The sequence below is a fragment of the Takifugu flavidus genome, chromosome 9, assembly GCF_003711565.1.
Source record: "Takifugu flavidus isolate HTHZ2018 chromosome 9, ASM371156v2, whole genome shotgun sequence".
In the NCBI taxonomy this organism is placed as follows: Eukaryota; Metazoa; Chordata; class Actinopteri; order Tetraodontiformes; family Tetraodontidae; genus Takifugu; species Takifugu flavidus.
In genome coordinates, this window is record NC_079528.1 from 4,574,075 (window position 1) to 4,595,587 (window position 21,513).

The 21,513-nt window shown below is 46.9% G+C and overlaps 1 protein-coding gene across 5 annotated transcripts in view; it reads right to left on the minus strand.

Annotated features, from left to right (window-relative positions):
* Nucleotides 1-13,289: 13,289 nt before the first annotated feature.
* diaph2 (diaphanous-related formin 2) overlaps nt 13,290-21,513 on the minus strand; it is a 170,009-nt gene continuing 161,785 nt past the window's right edge. For all 5 annotated transcript variants that reach the window (XM_057042268.1, XM_057042266.1, XM_057042263.1 and 2 more), the window contains 3 exons: nt 19,658-19,759; nt 18,090-18,329; nt 13,290-13,490 (listed from right to left, as the gene is read on the minus strand). In XM_057042268.1, coding sequence (XP_056898248.1) covers nt 13,305-13,490; nt 18,090-18,329; nt 19,658-19,759 — 528 coding nt within the window. In that variant the 3' untranslated portion in view covers nt 13,290-13,304. The remainder of the gene's footprint in view (nt 13,491-18,089; nt 18,330-19,657; nt 19,760-21,513) is intronic.

The following is a 21,513-nucleotide window of genomic DNA, read 5'->3' on the forward strand; positions in this document are numbered from 1 at the left end:
ACATGGACAAGGACGAGTGAGAGGCCACTTATGAGAAATTCATTAAAAATAAATCATTTCAGAATCAAGGTTAATGCTCAGCGTGTGCCATAAATGCTAAAAGTGTCTAATTCAGCTCAGCGAGGCCGTCTGTACGCAGTCCCGCTACATCATTAGCATCTCTAGCCTAAGCTGCTTTTTAACCCAATATTAGACACTAATCTGGTTCCTTCACTGGGTTTTATGGCCTAAAAACCCAAAAATGACCAGGTGATAGTTCACATCTCTGACCTCACACACACACACACACACACACACACACACACGGATATCTGAAGCAGGAAATCATCATGAAAGAATGATCCTGAGATAACACTGATTAAGAACAACTTTAAACTGCGTTATTAACCTTACAGTGAATGTTAATTTGGTATTTTCGGAATAAAAACATCCTGACTTGTATTTGGAGATGAAGTGGAAGTACAGCAGAGGGAAAAAAGACAAAAGCGTCAACACAACTGTCCATGTTCCCCTTTCAGCAGGAATCAAAGCGCAGCTCCAGTCGCAGGAGTGAAAGTAATAGTGTTGCTGTGACAAAGCAGCCGCATTGTTCTTTCTGATTACTTTGGATCGTGATGTTAAAAGCAGCAGGCAGAAGAAAGTGGCAAATAAGGAAATTTAATGGGCAGCTAAAACCGAGGAGGTGGAGGAAACGTGGAGTCAAGCAGCTCGTTTTGAGTTGTGAGCCTTTATAAATAAGGAAAGATGAAGTGAAATGTGTATTTATTAGACAATAAATCAATGCTCCACTTACTTATTTCATATCATTTTTGTAAATAATTACAGCCAAAGAGACAAATGATATTGTAACATCATAACAGAGATTAGAAAATGCTATTGCGGCACAATTAATGCGGCTGGGAGGGACACAAATCCACGCTATGCACAAACAATCGCAACTTCCCATCAATAATTCACTAATTGCGCCAACATAAAACAGCAAATCCTTCTTAATTTTGCTCTAGTTCCCTTTTTCATTTGCATTTTCCTTAAACCCTGCGTGTAAATATCTGTTATTCCGATTAAGGATTTGATGGGTGATTAGAGCCGAGGCCCGGACACCATAAGGTTCTAATACGCTGCCGTTAATCTGCTGCAGAAATGATTAAAGGCCCAAATTTGTGCGTCAAAGTGACGGTGAAACAGGAATATATTATATATAAATAAATGTGGGCAGGTGCAATTTGTCATTTTTGCTTTTCCTTCATATCACCACGTAAATATATTGCTCGTGGCGTCCTGGCTGTGCTGTTCTAATATTGATTATAGCATTCATTATCAGAGCGACAGCACGCAGGAGGAGAACTGGAATGTATTTACTCTGTTTAATTCCAAACAGCAGTATCTAAAACAATGTTAAAAAGGCCCCATTAGATATGCAAAGTCTAAAATGGAGTTAACAGCAGAGGTTATTTCCACAGAATTAATTGCGTTTGGCAGCCATCAGAGCTCGACAGGAAGTCTCTGCAGAAATCACAAACAAAGTCGACGGATCCACAGGAGAACATGAGACTCTGACCTGGAAGCATGACAACAACCTGGAAACTGTAAGGAAAACCAGCTGGACTTTTGAACCGGTGCCATTGGAGATAAAGGAGCAGGGAGCCCACCAGGGTGGGACTGTTTCCACACACATGCCTGGCACGGACCGGCTCCAGGACTGTCTCTGCACCCAGAAGTTTTGGGTTTTTTAATGTTAAGGTCATTTTATTTTAGATGTCAAAGGCCACAGCTTCTGATGACCCATAAGGTCAGACACACCAGCCTGGAAACCTCCTGGAAATCCTTCGGGAGACGGATGCTAAACATTTGCTAGCAGTTGGTTTTAAAGACCAACTGGGAGAACTGTGTCACGACCTGTCAGAGAAGGTAGATGGAGGTCCAGACTGACCCGCCCATGTGGCTAATAAACCACAGCATGCTAATGAGGGCCACTCAAGCTGCTCTACGTTCACGTGTGGAATAAACCTGGACGGGTCCTGGTGGTTGTGATGGAGCCAACGATGTGAACGTGAGAGCACCAGACAGAAAAGAGCAGATTCTGGGGCCTGCAGACTTTGACTTCTGCTTCTAACCTCGTTCAGCACTTCAAAGTTGCAATTGCTCACGCGCGGGCGAGGCTATTTTACCTGACCCTGCTGAGGGACATGCTTGACTTGGCATTTTCAGGATCCAAGGGACCTGAAATCTGACTGGACTGATACACAGAGTGAAAACTGCGGTTCCGCTTGGATTAAAGCAGCGGACTGAAACAAGAACGCTGTTTTTTAACCTGGCCAAGGTTAAAGAAATAAATAATAACTTTTAAAATGTGTCCCGAGACTGAGACCTGAGTCCATTTGCTCTATACATGGGGGGGGGGGGGGGGATTATAAAATGCATTATCTGATGAGCTTCAGAGTTTAAACAGATGAAGGTACGTTGATTTAATTCCCAGACATAACGCTAATAAAGCCTCCCAGGGCTCCACTTCTATGGAATAGACAAATATCGATCTTCACTGTGGAAGAAAAAAGGCAAAAAAAGAGAAATGGATGTGCACGTTTTCAGAAATGTCAACGTGTTGCTTTCAGACGGGTGCACGACTGTCTGTCTGCACCCCCAAAACAAACACACCAAAACTGGTGCAGTGCCGACATTTACGCAGAAATCCTGCTTCCATCTCCTCCCGGTGTCGTCGTTACGGGGACAAACGTGTTACCTCCCCATGTTCAGGTGTGATCCTGGCGCCGGGCCACCCGCCTGCGCGTGTGACGCACGAGTCAACACACATTTTCCACATATTAGCAAAAAACCCCTTCGCACTGCATAATAAATGTGCACGACACATACAGCCGCTGTATGTGTTGTTAATCAGACCAAATCAGCCCGAAAACACACGATGCAAACGTATTCTTGCAATATGGAGGGCTTCTAATCCCGGGTTTACCAAGAAGGATGCGAGTGTCTCTGTATCGTCGCTCTAAATATTGCGATGAATAAATCTGCAGGTATATTAAAATCTGCGCCGCTTTTCTTTGACTTGAAGCTTTAAAAGTTTGTAAAGCCGAAGTAGACACGTGGGAAAACATTTGTGAGCATATGGGGCTCGCTCCAGCGAGGCGGCTCAGGTGGATCCCGGATTAGGTGTCCCAGTTTAGAGCGTCATTAATACAGGAGTCGTAGGAAGATGCTCAGTGAAAAAGGTCAGATCAATTCCTCCAACAGCTCCATCTGTCTTCATTTAGCCGCTACCAGATGAAGACTTCACGGGACATAATATCCCGTTAGAGCCATTTGTTTAAATAACTGTGCTAACGGGCTGAATGTAAACAAGATCGTGCTCGGGATTTATTTTCCTGGAAAGTCCAGATTCCCTTTGTTTTCCTTTGTCCTGAGACTTGACCAGCATCTCCAGGCCGCTCTGCACCTCCCGCACTCATTAAACCATCAGCGATGTAATGAGACTTCTCACCGCAACGACTCCGTTACCCCGCCCGACCTCGGCGCCGCTGCACGGAGCTCTGTCGGCGATGAGCGATGCAGACGGCGTGGACGGGGGCCGGAGACGTAGATGGATGTAATCAGATAGAATCGATCGTCTTCGGAGGGAAGTTGGACCGGGCGTTAAGCTGTCGCATTAATCAATGCATGAAAACAAAATCCACGCCTGCTCATAGCCCACCAGCGCGGACTTCCTGCTGCGGCCAGCAGAGGCTGCAGGCGAGAGAAAAACCTTCTGTGGATTTCCCCAACGAGGCAACTTTCTCAGACAGCCTCATCAGTTGGAGAAAGGTGAGCAGGCGCGCGGGAGCCTGCGGAGACGGGCGAGAGGCGTGTTTGCAAACGTTGTCATCGCCAAGAGAGGGAAGCGCTTCATCTGTTTATTTTCCATTAATTACCTGCGAATGTACAAGAAAATGATGCTAAACTGCTGAAGCTGTGCTCCGGCATATCACCGCATGCTTTGCAAAATCCTAATTATTCAGAGCAAATTAAATTTATTGAGTAATTACAGCCGCCGCACCACACAAGGGGTGAACGTGCTGGTTGTTAAACGTGTTAAATGAGCGGCTCTTTGGTTTTAATCAACCAAAACAATGCCAAAGTAAAAAAAATACCTCTGATACCTTAACCAGCTCAGCAATGACTGTTCCAGGTTCCAAAGGCCACAAGGCTGACAGAAACACTCCAGCGCTAGCAAACAGCGCGCGGGGATGTTTGTGCCGTTATCTCGTAGCCTGAGGCAGATTCATTACTGAGTGGAGGATGTAGCTGGGAGCCAATCAGGCTATTGTAATAACCAACAGCTCTGGGCTTTGCTGAAAGCCACCATTGCCCCAAATGTGCTGCAGGAATACAGGCTGCTGAGGGAATACACCGTTAGCCTTCCCCGGAGCTCAGGACTGCCTGGAAAACATGCCCTGAGGGCAAATCATCATCTTGGTTTTTCTTACCCCTCATGTAAGCAGCTTCTGCCAACAAACGGTTCTGAAGCTTTGTTCAAGCGTCAGGTCAAGAGCAAAGTGATAATCCAGAGGGCCCGGATGGCATTTTCACAGATTACCATTTATTGTTGCAGTGAGCTGAGGAAACTAGCCACACTGTGGCGCTACCCTGCCCAGGCGGAGGACAGGTCAGATCACGCCGCGCCTGCTCAATAGAAGATCAGCATATGCTGATGACGACGTGTGCTTCTGATGAGATACCACAACACACGCGGCGCTGTTAGCGCTCCGTGTTTCTACTGGAACAGAAGACTTCAGGGAGTCGGCCAGTCTGACCTTCCACTGTGTCACGTTCATCAACGCTAAATTTACTGTACTAGTGTGTGTGTGTGTGTGTGTGTGTGTGTGTGTGTAATTACTGGCTGCAGCCTCCTTCCTGGCCCCTGCTGATCTCCACACCTGTTCTCCATCAAACTCTTCCACCTCACTCTAAGACCGTTGCGCTCTTCATATCACAGCTCACCAGATTAGATCCCGGCTGTCCCACAATTTACAAGCAGTGAGCCTTTAACTGGGCTTTTATTCTCCTTAAATATGACAGCTTTGATTAAATCAGTCACCAGCACAACTCCACCAGACTCCCTATTCTATCCAGGCGGAATGCCACAAGATTCCAGGACATCTAGCTGTGATTTAAGCAGGAAGAGCTGAATGCAGATGTGTGTGTGTGTGTGTGCACGCAGCGTGCCTCAGATGTGGGAGCAGATCTGTAAATCCATAAAATAGTCTGAAACTTGCACCTTGCACACATGCAGTCAAAGGTCAACTGTTACTAGGACAGTACGATCGAGCCACTTCTTTGTGCTCATTCCTGACGGGAAACCTTTTATGGGGAGGACCTGAGAGCACCAGAGACATTGAGAGGTAGTGGTTCGCATCCGTCCCGGTACAGGACTCACAAAATTTCCCATTCTCCTTCAGGCTTTACTGGAAGGTGAAGGGAGGAGCACCGCCCAGCGTGTAAACACGTCCCGGAGATAAAGCCAGTTTCTAAACAGCAGCGGAATGCTACGCTCTGTACTTGATTAAGATAGCTTGAAAATGTTGCCGCGGGGCAGAAAGAGAAGATTGTCATTTTCTCCCTCAAAGAAAGAAGCTTTAAATGTGCCCATAAAACTACCGGAGTCATAGTCATTCCCTGCTAATGGCCCGCCTGATTAGCTATAGGGCTACTGCCCATATTATGGGAACAGGTGGGCAGAATTTAGCCGCTCGCCTCACATCACATTTTTGGTGAGTGTGCGGTGGCTGCCGGGAGATCTTGGCCGTCCTGACGTGCATTTTCAAATGGCAGAAAACAAGCGAGGGTCACGCAAGTGGGTACAAAGTGTGCCTCCGGGGCCGTGGATTCCTATCAGAAGCAGCGCAGTACGTCAAAGTTCTCTGTCAAGGTTTGACACTTTAAGGAGAACTCTTGGTGACAAAATATCACTGCTGGCGGAGGGAGAGAGGCTGACAGAGGACACAGCCGCCAGCAAAAACAGATTTTAATGGCAGTGGTGGGAAAACCGAAACGTGACTCGGTAATAAATGGTTGTGTTTGTAAGTAAATCGGTTTGGCTGGTCGGTATAAATACGTGAAAAATAACAGGAATAACTGGATAATGCTACATTTGTAAAGGGCAGGAAATTCTTCATATTGATGGAATGTGACGAAAAATAAGACAGAAATAAATAAAAATGAAAGTCAGTAAAAACTGAACCCCGGCTGCCAAAAATAAGGACAAAAATATGTTACATAAAAACTATACTCACACCATAATGGGGCGCCATGAAACATAATTCCTCCTGTCTGCGATTTTATTGGCAGCCCCTCCAGAGATTGGTGGCTCCCCTATTATGACCTAACACATCAAAATCGCAGCGCAGCACACACAGAAAAGGCCACCTGATGATAAACACAGCAGACAGCGTCAGGGGCTTTATCTCGTGGCAGCCTGCAGCTCGACACAGGTTCAATTTGGCCTGCAACAATCGATTCCGTCCCTCCTTACCTCGGCTTCAGCTGCTGGAATAAAAACAGACCTTTCTAAAGAGCAGGTCTCAGCTGGTATGTCACGCCCAGCCACAGAAAGCAGGAGGCTTGAGACGCCCAGACACCTGAATTGCGCTTGAGCTTTAAATTCTTCCTGACAAATCAGTTAGCAGGAGGAGTATGACACAAAGGACAAAGAAAAGATGGATATGAAGATTAGATGTGCGTTGTTAGCGGAGTTAGCGTTCGGGGGTGTCGATCCTGTTCCAGAAAAGAGAACTTTTTACAATTGCAGATCCTTCTGTGTCTAATTTTCCCTCCGTGGGTAATTCTAGTGCCATTTAAATGCATGTCAGCCCTCACTCCAGTGAAGGTTGTCCCTCTAATCAGTATGCAAGTGACCTGGCTTCAAATCCTCAATTTCACATGCAAATGTGGTGCAAACGATTTAAATAGCATTTGAATATGGATCACGCAGCACGACTCCCCTATCACTGCTGCAAAATCATCATCAAGATGTGAGACGGAGGTCATTTCCAGGACCTGCTCTATTTAGTGTGGAGGTAAAGGAGAGGCTGATGAATTAAACTTGTCCCATCAGAGCTCAGAGGGGATCAGGCTGATTAGCATCTTTCAGGTAAACAGACGCTAAAGTTGCACACATCCCCCGCATTGTTAGACCCCCCCCCACTCCCATCCCACCCTCAACAACATCACACGATGCTCCAGGAGGTGGGACATGAAGCCTCCTTACAGAAACATGGCAGCCAGTTTGGTCTGACCCCACGGAGACGCACGGGTGCCACATCAATGTTGCCATAACGGCGGCGAAAGCCCGTGCTCGGCTCGGTTCTCCGCTCCTCAGAGGGGCGTATATCACCGCTGATGGTGAAAACTCCACACACGCTGGCAAGCATTAAGTGGAAGGGGCACAGGAGAGCCTCCTCCCCCGGGTCCAGTAAAAACTCCGATGAGGAGTCCTGCCACGCTCGCTGCAGGCCCAGCTTTTAAATTATATATTGATGGCAGCCCTTGATAATAAATGACCCAATTTAGTATCCAAAATCAATTCCAACCCCCGACTGACACGCTGGGGAGGGCAAAAAGCTGCCCATGTTCTTTTATTAAAGCATTTCAGTCACAGACATGTTTTCTCAAGCATTGGTCAATAAAGGCAGAGATGGTGGCGGAAAGGAGGGAAGAAAGAGGCACTTGAGCACAATGACCACCGATAATCTGCTCGCTGTCTGAGTAACGAACATTTCTGACGTGATTCATGTCCTCCTGCATCACATGATTGGTGGAAGGAACGATAAACTTGATCCCTGCTGATTTCAGAGAGACTTGATTCATTTTAGCACATATCCAGCCCAGTTTTCACTCCTGTAGCCTCTAATGTGAGCCGATGGCCTTGATGCTAACAGAAAACAACAGAAGAGGATAACATTCGGTTGCGTAACAAGGGGCAGTCGTTAGCTCGCTAAAATCAAGTTTTCCAAAGACCTTTCAAAGAATAAGAAGCTTTATACGGAGTCATTGCGACAGGAACCCCGAGTGTGTGCTGCCTCTGTCAGCCAGTCAATATTAACCATCTCCCCACTATCTAAGGCAACATTTCCAGAGAGTATTATCTGAAGGGTGTAGGGATCACCTCGCAGAGAAACTCAATTTCCTGCTCATTTGTTCAACAATCAGCGGCGTAATCTCACTCATCGGTATCATCTGACAGACTCTGTATCACAAGCTTCTCCACAAAAACAGCCCTGAACTAATGTCCTTTCAGAGGCTGCCGCAGTTCAGCGCAACAGCGTTGTGCTATTCAGCGGTCGCTAAAAAGCATTTTATCAGCGCGGCGCGAACATCAAGCCTGGAGATAAGAGATAAGTGAATGCAGATGTCAACAGATGTCAAGCATTGTGACAGCGTTCTTAGCGCAGTGGAACGCTGTTAGAGACTTCTGCGCCGTCTGTGCACGGCCGACTCGGGCGAACTGGCTGTGAAAGGTGTCACTGTGGTTGATAAAAAAGTTTGCTTTTCATGAGATTTTACTGCTGATTAGATTAAAAAACACCAAGTTTTCTTCAGAAAAATTAAAAAGTTGTTGACAAACTGCTGAAATGGCTGCTGGCGGGGCCCAGTGGAAGTCTGTTGCATTTAATATTGTCTAAAAAAATAAGTAAAAGCTGTTGACATATTGTGGGGAAAAAAAAGTCTTAATGGACATTTTTAGAGGTTTGGTGCTAAAAATGAGGAAAGTGGAACATCCTTTTAAATGGTATTCTGGAATGGGTTTTGAAAAACAGAAATTATAGATGTTTTTGTCACACCAGGACCACATATATGACACAACTGTGAAGGAAAATGGCTCCAGTCAGGCAATAAAAACCACGTGGGCTCTGCTCACAGTCGGGAATGTGGATGCCAGGCTGCTGCAGCTCTTTCCGAGCTCCGTGTGGTGAACATCCACACACATTCTAATATCACTGGTCTCCCAAAGACGCTGCAGCCTGGGCCTGTCTGGAATTAACGCAGCAAAGGCAGAGTTCCATTTTAAATTGAGCTTCCTTGTTGAACTGTGCTCATGAAACACTCCTAGAATAGCAAATGTTCTACTGTGACAGGCTGGATTTCGAGGCTGGCAAACAGCATTATTCTCATTCCGGGTCCTATTGTCAGCTCTCATTGAAATCTTCTGTCACGGGCTGCAGGCTGATGCTAAGCAGGGCTGCTGGCCTCCCTGCATGTGTCTATCTCTGTCTACACTCACACAGGCCGGCCCAAGAGCTGCAAGCAAAAGAATCAGAGGTGTAGAGAAAGAGAGATAAATAGAAAAGAAGAAAGGGAGTTGTTTTTGTCTCGCGACGCTCCACTCATCCGCCGTGAAGGAAGTGAAAAAGCCGCTCCTGAGATCTCATCACTCATCCTGGAGTGGTGGAGTCTGACAGGTCTGTTTCCAGTTTCTAATATTCCTGGTGACAGACTGTCCATTTAAACTGCTGGCCTCACTGATCCCGCTCTATCAGTTTCAGGCTCCGGGGCAGAGTGCACCTCCAAACAACTGGTGAGGACACCGTTTCCTGTGGCAACACTGGCGTGACTAATGCTGCTGCTCCTCATGTCGGGGAAATGAAGCTGCTGGGTGATTTGAGTGTTAAAAGACATTTGGCAACCAGGCAACCGATGTGCCGTGTGAGAGTGATCGATCGGTTCGGTTCTAAAGGTGTAAATCTCCATGTTTGCTGGTTTAGAAGTCAAAATTCCGGGAAAAAGTTGGTTTATTCAATTTCTTTGTGGTATTAAGTTCAGATGGTAAGAACTTCTGGATCCAGATCTTTGAGTAATAGCAAACACGTATTCTCTAAATCGCAACCACAGCCACAAGGACGGTTGAAACGGGGAGATTGTCCGAGTGTTTGTGCCTCCTCAGTGCGCGACATCAAGCGGATGATGCTAACCGGTTCCTCGTCATTGGTTGTTGCAGCCATGTTTGATATCTACGTGTGTTTGCTGTGTCAGACTGTCTTTTGCTCTTTAGCTCGATTCCAGCTGTTAAAATCAGACTACTTGTGACTCAATCCGGTAAAACAATCTTAATTAACATCACACAATGAGACGATCGTCTCAAATCTGGCCACACCCCCTTCTAGGGTGGCACCCTTGTCCACAGAATTAAGAACGTTCCGACCCAGATACACAAAAAGTTTCCGAAACTTCCAAACTCCAGTTGAGGCACTGGGATATAAAATAATTGATAGAGTCCGTGACCTACCTGGAGGACAGGTATGCAAAACAAAAACAAAACAAAATTGATAGTTTGTGCAAATCTTGCACGCTTTCATAAATAATACATATTTTTTTCCCTGCCAGAATTTTTTTTCTAGACTTCTGCCGTTTCTGATGTGATGGTGATGAACATTCAACACATCGATACAGATTCAGTCTGGGGTCATTAGTCACCGGTATCGTGGGTGAACGTCCACTTTACAAGCATTACAGGCGCCACACATGCAATAAAACATCCCATTTTTAGTCCCATCCAACACCCTATTAACTCCCATGATTAAATTGTAAATGGAATTCCCCAAGAAAATATTAATACATGCGGGAAATAAACGTCATGTAATGACATCTGAGGGAAAATGGAAAAGTCTGACCACCGATCTAAGACGGTGAGAGGCGGATAGACCCTGCAGATGTGAGCAGGTAACTCCACAGCTGGAAGACAAATGATAGATTTCATGTTTCTGCCCGTCCAGAGAGGCGCTCTGTCTGCGTAATGCAGGCCGGAGCGTTGCTGGCAGTGTAAATGGGAAATGGGCTCTGCTTTGGAATGAATGTGGATAATAGATATATTCACAGTGGTATTAATATCCTCAGAGTTCATCTTTCTCTCTCTCTCTTTCCCTCCTCATTCTCCATTTTCTCTTTCACAGGCGCTAAAGTACTTTGCCCTTGGCTATGCCTTATACTAAATAGATTTATGAGAACGTTTGTATAATATTTCCTCTATTCCTGGATTGTCAAGACAGATTGTCAGTGCGGCGCTGACTGAGTAGAATCAATGCACAGTCCAAGTTCCCATTGTTAGGCCCCATATATTCATCTCTGGGGGGTATTTAAACAAGGCAAATTGGCCGGTGACACTTCACTCAAGGCTGCATCGCACCGCTATTAAGACTGGGTCAGGGCTAAAAAAATAATGGTTTCTAAGGCTACCTTTTAAGTGATTAAAGTTCCCGTCACCAACAGAACATTTACAGAACATTTACACCGGCGCTTTGAGGATGAGGTTTAACATCAGCAGTTTACAAAAGTCGTTCCAAACAATTTGATCTTCTATTCAGATGCTAAATATGCTGATACTATATTTGGTACTGATGGGAGATATTTGCACATGGAAATGAAATGCAGGCGTGTAAAAGATTGACAGATATCCACGTTACCATGGACAGGAAACTCGTGGAATTTCTACAATTTTGCTGCATTTGGGTGGGTTGGATGATGGATTTGATGGATGGATGGATGGATGGATGCTGAATGGATGATGGATGGGTGGATGGATGGATGGATGGATGGGTGGATGATGGATGGATGGATGGATGGATGGTGGATGGACTGGATGGGTGGATGATGGATGGATGGGAGGTTGGATGGATGGATCATGGATGGATGGATGATGGATGGATGCTGGATGGAGGTGGGTGGGTGGATGGATGGATGGATGGATGGATGGATGGATGATTTGGATGGATGGATGGATGGATGGATGGATGGTGGATGGATGGATGCTGAATGGATGATGGATGGATGGATGGATGGATGGTGGATGGGTGGATGTATGTATGGATGGGTGGATGGATGGATGGATGGGTGGATGGATGGATGCTGAATGGATGATGGATGGATGGATGGATGGGTGGATGGATGGATGATGATGGATGATGTTCTGATATTGTTGACCAAAGCAACAACTCATCAACATGATGAATCATAATTATTCCACTCCGCTCCCGTCGACATAGCAACGGCTGTTTGTTGTTGTTTTTTAAAAAAAATTAACAATAGTGAAGGTTTTTCTTTCTTCTTTTAAATGATCTTATTTACGGTGAAAGAGAAGATCCACACAATATGGAAGTTCCCAGCATCCATCCAAACGCCAGGAAAGAGGCTCAAATGTAAATGAATATGAGAGTGGTGGTCGTACGTTCTCTGCATCGGCTCACAGAGGAGAGAGGAGGTAAAATAGGTTACCCTCAGCTATTCTGAACTAGCTTAACTGGCACCATCCCAAAACTGAGGAAAAAGATCCGGAGAGAGAAGTAAATAATTCACTGATGCCTTGTTGTTCCAGAGGCAGTCAAAACTTTTCAAAGCAAAGACACCAGCGACTGGAGCCCTTGGCCTCTGATCACCACGTTGTTGCTTCCTGCAACCAGGAATGTGAGAGGGTCTCCAGCTCCACGCACGCGCGGTTTCAGCTAGAAACAGACGATATTTATTTCTTAAACGCAGAGTGAGAAACAGACGTGAGCACATCTGCTTCAATTTCGCAGCCTCCCTCTGAAAACCTTGTTGAATTTCATGTGACGACGAGACAAAGAAAGCGACTCCGCTCTGAGTAAACCAGTTTTTCCCTCCAATTTCTACTCCCTAAATAGTTACAGAGGGTTTTATGCAGGAGACGTTGATTTAGTCTCAGCCAAATTAAATGGCATCTCTTTCATTTCCATGAAATGACAAAGATGATTTGATTCCAATTTTGTGTACACACACATCTAAATACACTCTGCCTCACAAAGACTATTCAGTCCACTTACACAATGGCTGGCAGCCTCAGTCAAGTGCATAATTAGTTGAATTAAATAACCAATTACAACACTAACAAAGTAAATAAGCCTGCAGGGATTCCTCCAAACGCTGGGGAATAGAATTAGAGTGGAATGAGTTTATTGACAGGCTGAATGACAGTTTGGTCGGACAGACAGCTCCATTCCCGACACAAAGACGGCGCCGGATGCCATCAAACGCTGTTTAAACAAAAGTCGACCAATCCTCTGGAGAAACATTAGAGAAAGGCACGAGAGCAAGACCTTAACGTTGCTGAGGTCCCATTGTCTGACTGTCAACAACTTGATGAAATGTTTACGTGGTTTCCTTAAAGTTAGCATGTTGCTAAAGCATTAACGGGCAAAATTCAGTGTTTGGTAATATGACACGGCACTTTTTTGTGCTACTAAAAGATCACCTGTGAAGACATGTAAGTAGTCATGAATGCATCTCCTGAGGTCTGATGTCATCAAACCTCACACAGTTGATGCTACGTGACAATTATGGCGGTTATGGGACAGAGTGGTCATACCTCTGCTGGCTGCCTCCACGTGTTCCAGCTCTTCTGGAAACCTCAGTATGGATTCATAATTCCTTTCACACTTTTCGGCCAGGAAATGAAGAAGTGTCGTGTTCTGACTGATGGATTTTGTGTCTCGCAGCTGGAAAAAAAATAAGAAAAGAGAAGAGTTTTTCCATCAGTCATTTTCTTGTCAGATACACAACTCAGCATTCAAAGAGTGCATACGCCCACAGATCTCCACCAATCTGGAGCACCCGGCCAAGTTAATGAACACAATGCTGCTTTTCTCCATTTAACCTGTTTTTAAAGGGAATCAATGTGTCCACGCATGGCAGCGGTCACGGCCGTCAAGATGAGGGGATTTAGAGCTTGACAGAACAGATACAGTTCAGGACATGAAATAATGCATTCTGGTGAGATCGAAAAAGGATTTTCTCATCCAAATACAGCTTTCACAATACAGACAAACACACCTGTGTGTACACACACACACACACACACACACACATGCTTAAAACGATCTCACCCATGAGACAAAGACAATGAGGCGTGGAAGTTTAATGAAAGTATTGTACTTGGCCATTACTGCCAAGTGTGTGTGTGTGTGTGTGTGTGTCTTGGTAGGGTCTCCACATCGGTGCACAGGGAACTTGCTCCACATCCATTCACCACTGTGCTGCTGCAGTAGCGTGCTGAGACAACTAATTAGCGCAGCCCACTTTTGGTTAGCGATAGCGATGATATCCAGGCTGGAATCGACCTGGAGTCAGACATGCCAGCACAGGCAGGCATGACACGGAAAACACGCGCACATTTATACACATTTTGGGAAAAGCACAGCGATGCACAGCGGTTATTGTGCGAGCGTTAGCTTGAGGCCCTTTGTTGATTGCTTAACTCAAACTGCACAAGGTGCAGCTCTGCTGCTCTGTTCTGACTCCAACAAATACAAAAAATGTGGAATTAAGAGGAGAATGCAAAAAGATACGGTGGAAGTCAATAGCGTGGGTGTGTTTTGTTGTACCTCCGTCTCGATTTTAGCACACTGTGCTCGGCCTGACTGGCGATCCGCCGCTCTATATTTAACCTGAACTAATCTAGTCCTCATACAGGGCGGCAGAATTGGCTCGATGGGGGTTTTAATAAGGGCAGAGGCTGCAAGAAGAAAAAACCATTTGCTAGTAATAAGTCTGCCATTAAACGTATCCACTGCGACAATATTAACAATGTGACATGAGTGTCCCTGGGATTAATTAGAAAAGCATAAAAAAGACATGTGAAAGATAGAAATAAATACTTTGTTTTTATTAAAGCACTGGTGTGTAATGTTTCTTCCCATTTCCCCCATAAAACTCACGTAGGCGGTGACTGAATGTTTCCAGATCTAAGTCAGTTTACTGCTAATCCAAAGCAAAACACAGTGCACGTAAAAACGAGATCTTTTGGAGTTAACTGGGGAAGAAAGTTGTGCAAAGGGTTGCAGAAGTTGATCAATTGGAGCGCGACCTCTGAGATGATTGCTGATAGATCTGCAGGCACCTCGGTTTAGTTCAAATTCACAAACGCGTCAACGTGTCGAATGAGAAGGAAACACCCAACAAATAAAAAAGAGAATGAGGTCAGAGGAAGCAAAAGTCCTGACAGGTAAAGCTGGATGTTTCCTCAGCTCCTGCTGCCATCCTCTGCCAGCACAGGGCACGTTATTAATTGTTCATTTGAGGCAGAGGAGGCCGTCCTGACCTAAATACTGCCCCAATCACACATGATAACTGACCCCTTCACAGCATCGTGGTGACTAATTACGAGCAAAACTGGGCTCTCTGATTTAAAAAAAATGTCTGCATTCAGAAATAGCACATCTCATCCACCAGCAACCTTTTCATTTAGCCCATCTGCTAACAGGGCCGGGTCAGATTAATTACCCGTCCTGCAGCCAGCCAGCAGGGGGCGACCTTTGCAGAGCTCTAATGTTCAAATGCCAATGCAACCGAGGGGAGGAAGACGTGGTGAAAATACGTGGAAAGTTGTTGGTGAAACTGCCAAGGTGGATCTGTGTGCTTCATAAAAAACAGTTTGTTCTGTGAAAAATGCCGACAAACACCTTCACAGACTCACGAAGCCGTCAATGATATCGAACCCCAGGCGCCCTCGCAGAGCCCCAGACAGGCATCGAGTGATCTTCAAATATGTCCCAGATGCCGGGCTGAAGGTGGGCCAGCCGGCGCGCTCTTCCCACTGCTGCCCATTCCTATCATCAACCCCCTCCTCCCTGATGAGTCCATTAGGTTTCCTCGACCTGACGCCCAGCGGTCCACTTACATGATTGACTCAATTGAGAACGCGGTCTTTTTTCCCCCGCTCATCTATAATGGTCCAATCAGCCCCCTGAGGGAATTCTCCGCTCTGTGGCGACCTCACACAGTGAGATGGGAACGTGGAAAATGCACATTTGTCATGAATTTCATTATTTGCATTAAAATAGGTGGAACCTTGGAATTCCAGCAGAGAGGCGATGCAGAAGCTGCAGCTCTGCTCCAGCTTTAGTGTCCATGAGAGGAGCATTTGAATCACCTCTAATGAGCCATCAAGGACATCGTGTAGTTTCCTGTTTCTACACTTTTACTGTGAATTCATTTTAAAAAAAGCGCTGGTTTCACAGCTCTTCTTCTCTTCTCTGGGTGGCTGAACCGGTGCTTTCCATAACTGCGCCTCTCTTTTGAATGTTTCCCATCAAAGTTTCCAAAACACTGGCTGGTTTTGCTGCGCTCTGCACCTTTTTCCATTTGTCGAACTGAAATAAGTTGCATTTATTTATTCTAAAGCAACACATCGAGGCGGGAAACCTCAATGTAGCCCCACTTGGGAGGCTCGCACCAGACACGGATGTCTCTCTACAATGCAATCCAACAGAATTCCGCTTCCCTCTCTTCACATATAAAGGCGGCTGATTTTTCATAATAACCCCATGAATTTATAATGCAGAATCTTCTGTGTGCTCCTGGATAAGCAGAGTCTTGATTCTCCTTCAACAATGATCTTGAAAGGAGCATCACCTTGTGGAATAATCTGTAGGGAGAGGTTTGCAGCCCTCGCAAAGCCCGCGTGCATGTGTGTGCACGTCTCTCTGTCGAAATGCAGGAAGGATGAGAAAACACAAATGGAAGCAGCGGGGGTGCAACTTCTGATCGGCTGTCAGTGCGTTTTCTGACTGCAAACTGGTAAAAATAGAACAGAGGCTGAAAACTATCGATAGCAACAAACTGGATGTGCTGCAGATGGCAGTGGGAACAGCCCAGGATCAGGGAACAGCCCAGGAGCAGGGAACAGCCCAGGATCAGGGAACAGCCCAGGATCAGGGAACAGCCCAGGATCAGGGAACAGTCCAGGAGCAGGGAACAGCCCAGGAGCAGGGAACAGCCCAGGATCAGGGAACAGCCCAGGATCAGGGAACAGTCCAGGAGCAGGGAACAGCCCAGGAGCAGGGAACAGCCCAGGAGCAGGGAACAGCCCAGGAGTAGGGAACAGCCCAGGATCAGGAACAGCCCAGGAGCAGGGAACAGCCCAGGATCAGGGAACAGCCCAGGATCAGGGAACAGCCCAGGATCAGGGAACAGCCCAGGAGCAGGGAACAGCCCAGGAGCAGGGAACAGCCCAGGATCAGGGAACAGCCCAGGATCAGGGAACAGCCCAGGATCAGGGAACAGCCCAGGAGCAGGGAGCAGCCCAGGATCAGGGAACAGCCCAGGATCAGGGAACAGCCCAGGATCAGGGAACAGCCCAGGATCAGGGAACAGCCCAGGAGCAGGGAACAGCCCAGGATCAGGGAACAGCCCAGGATCAGGGAACAGCCCAGGAGCAGGGAACAGCCAGGATCAGGGAACAGCCCAGGATCAGGGAACAGCCCAGGATCAGGGAATAGCCCAGGATCAGGGAACAGCCCAGGATCAGGGAACAGCCCAGGATCAGGGAACAGCCCAGGATCAGGGAACAGCCCAGGATCAGGGAACAGCCCAGGAGCAGGGAGCAGCCCAGGATCAGGAACAGCCCAGGAGCAGGGAACAGCCCAGGATCAGGGAACAGCCCAGGAGCAGGGAACAGCCCAGGATCAGGGAACAGCCCAGGATCAGGGAACAGCCAGGATCAGGGAACAGCCCAGGAGCAGGGAACAGCCCAGGAGCAGGGAACAGCCCAGGAGCAGGGAACAGCCCAGGATCAGGGAACAGCCCAGGAGCAGGGAACAGCCCAGGAGCAGGGAACAGCCCAGGAGCAGGGAACAGCCCAGGAGCAGGGAACAGCCCAGGATCAGGGAACAGCCCAGGATCAGGGAACAGCCCGGGATCAGGGAACAGCCCAGGATCAGGGAACAGCCCAGGATCAGGGAACAGCCCAGGAGCAGGGAACAGCCCAGGATCAGGGAACAGCCCAGGATCAGGGAACAGCCCAGGATCAGGGAACAGCCCGGGAGCAGGGAACAGCCCGGGATCAGGGAACAGCCAGGATCAGGGAACAGCCCAGGAGCAGGGAACAGCCCAGGATCAGGGAACAGCCCAGGAGCAGGGAACAGCCCGGGATCAGGGAACAGCCCAGGATCAGGGAACAGCCCAGGAGCAGGGAGCAGCCCAGGATCAGGAACAGCCCAGGAGCAGGGAACAGCCCAGCAAGGTCGTCAGACCACCACCACCGACGCCGCCACTGATCCGCATGGCTGACACGCTCATGTTGCCGATTAAAGCGTTACCTTGGAGAGGAAGGCGATGTTGAAGCCGAACGTCTGCGCGTTCCTTGAGCCGGAGTTCATGAAATTCCCGACCAGCAGCACCAGCTCCAGGAGTTTGCTGAAGCCCTCGCTCTTCTTCACCTCCTCGCAGGCGAACGTCACGTTCATGATGTCCGGCCGGATGTTGTTCACCTGCTCCTCGAAGGTCAGCTTGAACAGGATGCCGTTCAGCCGCGGCCGGAGGAGCTTCACTGAGCTCATCTGGGTGGAAACGAGGAAACAAAGACTCAATCTCTCAAAATCGCAGATATTTCTATATCAATGTGCTCGGCTATAAGAATTAGCTTTTTGTAATGTGATGAAACAGAGAATAAAACCTAATGATTTATGTCATATCTGCCATCATTATTACTCAGAGTGTCAACAGAAAACAATCAATTGCTGTTTTTTAAGCAACCAAACTCGGTTTATGAGCCTCTCGATGAACAGATTTGTCATAAATAACATCAGTCGATAATTTGTGGCCTTGGAAACATTGAAAGCGAATGAGAGGAAGAGGAGAGGCTGGGAAATGGGAGGGAAATAAATAAAACTGGGATTGGGATGTCAGAAATGTGACAAAAGAGTAAGCACATAAATACTGCACGTTGATTCATCGTGGAGAGTTTGAAGGCGAAACTCAGACGCCGCCTCTAATGTTTCATTACTGCTGGAGTTTATTCATCTGAACAGGTGAGATCAGTCCGTCACACGGCTCCTCCCTCCACATGTGCACGGCTTCCCGCGCTAGAATTAATCTTATGGAGAATGAGAAGAAATCACAGCGATGCGGTGCATGTGGGTGACAGCTCTGTCAGGAAGCAGCTCCTTTCCTATGGGACTGACAGCGGCGTGCTTCATCGGCGGGAAGGAGAACGACTCACAAGGTTTACTTCATTAAATCCTGAAGGAAAACATAAACTGAAGGATTGCAAGCAGCTCTGGAGCTGCAGGTGCGATCTCTGGGTCTGATGGTGCCTTCAGAGTCACAATATCCAAGGAAGAAATGAATGCCACTATGTTCAGAATGATCCCTTATCAGGAACTGGGGGCTCTCCTAGAGGTCAGAGGTCAGGGGCATTGAGACACCCTGGACAGGTCACCAGTGTCTCACCTCCCGTCAAGCGTCACGACTGCACTTATGAGCATTTTCACATCGGGGATTTGCAGCCTCGGGGTAAAAGGGAACCATCAGACGACACTGACAGCGCCCGTCTAACACACGCTAACACACGCTAACACACGCTAACACACGCTCAACGACTTCCTGACGGGTTCTTACCGAAACCCTTTAACTCTTTCAACTAACCAGTCAGCCTCGACGACTCTTGAGATTACCAGCTAGGTTTCCCTGTTTGCGTGTCTTTACGATCTACTTTGACCAGTAAGTTGAAGGTTACAACCCCTCTGAAGAGGTGTCCAACTCCCACCGATCAGGAAAAAATGCCATTTCTCTGCCGCGCACGATCTTCCAAGGTCAAAGGCAGGAAGTGTAAGTGTGCCGCTGTCTGTTCTCTGGGAAACTGTGTTCACCTGGAAATTATACTCACCACGATGCCAAACTGCTCCGACTCCACCAGCTCTTCATATTCAGCCTTTAGTTCTGCTAGCGCACTCAGCTCTTTCTGCTCTGGCAGGTTCTTTATTAGGTTCTACAAATGGAAAAGAACACACACACACACACACACACACACACACACACACACACACACACACACACAGAGAGAGAGAGACTGTTAATGCAAATCTCTTTTTCTGCCAATGTCAAGGCAGGAAGAAAGAAAAAGGATGAGGATACCGCAGAGGCTCAGTCTCAGTAGGAGTCCAATATGAGCAAAACCGCCGAGCGGGTTCATATTCACACACGGTCTGAATCAGGAATATGGGAGCGGCACTGGATTTAATAAATGTTACAGGTTTTAAATCATACTGGAATGTTCCACCAGTGTGGTCCTTCTCCAAACCAGGAGAGTCCACCTGCTGTGTCTCAGGCAGGTATGACTGAGCCCATATCAACAGATGTTGTGTTTGTATGCTAGAGCATTTAGTCAAGTTAGCGTTTTAGCAACGTACAATGACACTGATAATTGACACTTTATTAGGATGATTAGAATAAGAATAAGATGCTATTTCAAATGTTGCTGAAGCTCATGAACAATTATGTCCAAACAGATTATCAACCAGCCATTGATGGGATTTTTCTTTTTTTTTTGAGTGGGTTTTTTTCTCACACATACCACATGATTTAAGCAGAGAATTCAGTTCTAAAGGACATTTGAAGATGGACTCATAATAATATTCTCCTAAACAACATCTCAAGAGTTTTGATGGGAGCAGCATCAACACAACAGCAGACCAATAATCCACTGTAATAAATACAGCAAATACAACGGCAAATCCTATTTTGACATTTATTTCTTCCAGGGCAAACAGGATGCATTCCCCACTTCCACTTGAGCTGGGTTGTTTTGGTAGACTGCTCAAATGACGTCCTTGGCTGAGTCTTCATTGGTGAACGTATTAAGTCCATTTCTAAGTTTGTGCGTTTCCATCTTCACTGATGCACAGCAATAACGTGGAGGAGGAGGGACATAAAAATAAGTGGATTTGGCATTTTAAAAGTAGAGACCTTGGTAAATTATATTAAGGGTTGATTTAACGTTCTAACAGAGGTAAAATTAGTCTAAAAATGGCGCAGCAGAACGCCCCGAAAAGCTCCGAATGCTAGGTCGGAGGAAACCTAATCCATTTTGTACTTGCGACCGCATTTGTCTGCCATCTTGTTAATTATTAGAAACCCCATAGCGTGCAACCGACGCTAACGCAGGGCCATATGTGCAGCAATGTGGGAGCCTGGGTTTGACACTGAGCCAGACTCGGCGCTGCAGGCCGCCAGACACACACAGCAGTCTGGGGGAGATTAGCAGAAGTACGCGAGCAACATTACACATTCATTTACCACCTCAGAGCAGACAAAGTCGCAACACGCAAATATTTACCTGCACACAGTGCAGCTACACGCTAGACGTGCATGCAAATACGGTGTCACATGCATTCAAATGTGAACTGTCGAACAAGTGAATTTCCACATATAATTGTGAAAGATATTCTTTAAAAGAGTTCATTTCTCAGTCCCAAACAGCGTGATGTAACCCGCAGCTCGGAGCGCCTCTCTGCATAGCCGGAGGTGATAAAGGAATGCCCTCGGTGCCAGAGATCTGAAGTTCAAGCCTTCTGTGGTGCAGAATGAGAATCAGAAGCTGTGCTGAAACACAGGCACACGACTCAAGGGTTATTGATTGTTTTGCTCCAGACACATCTGCTGATAGGTCCCACTGTTTTTCTTCTCTCCTTTCAGATTTCTTAGTCCTCCTAACAATAACCACTTCAGACTCAGCAGCGTGCA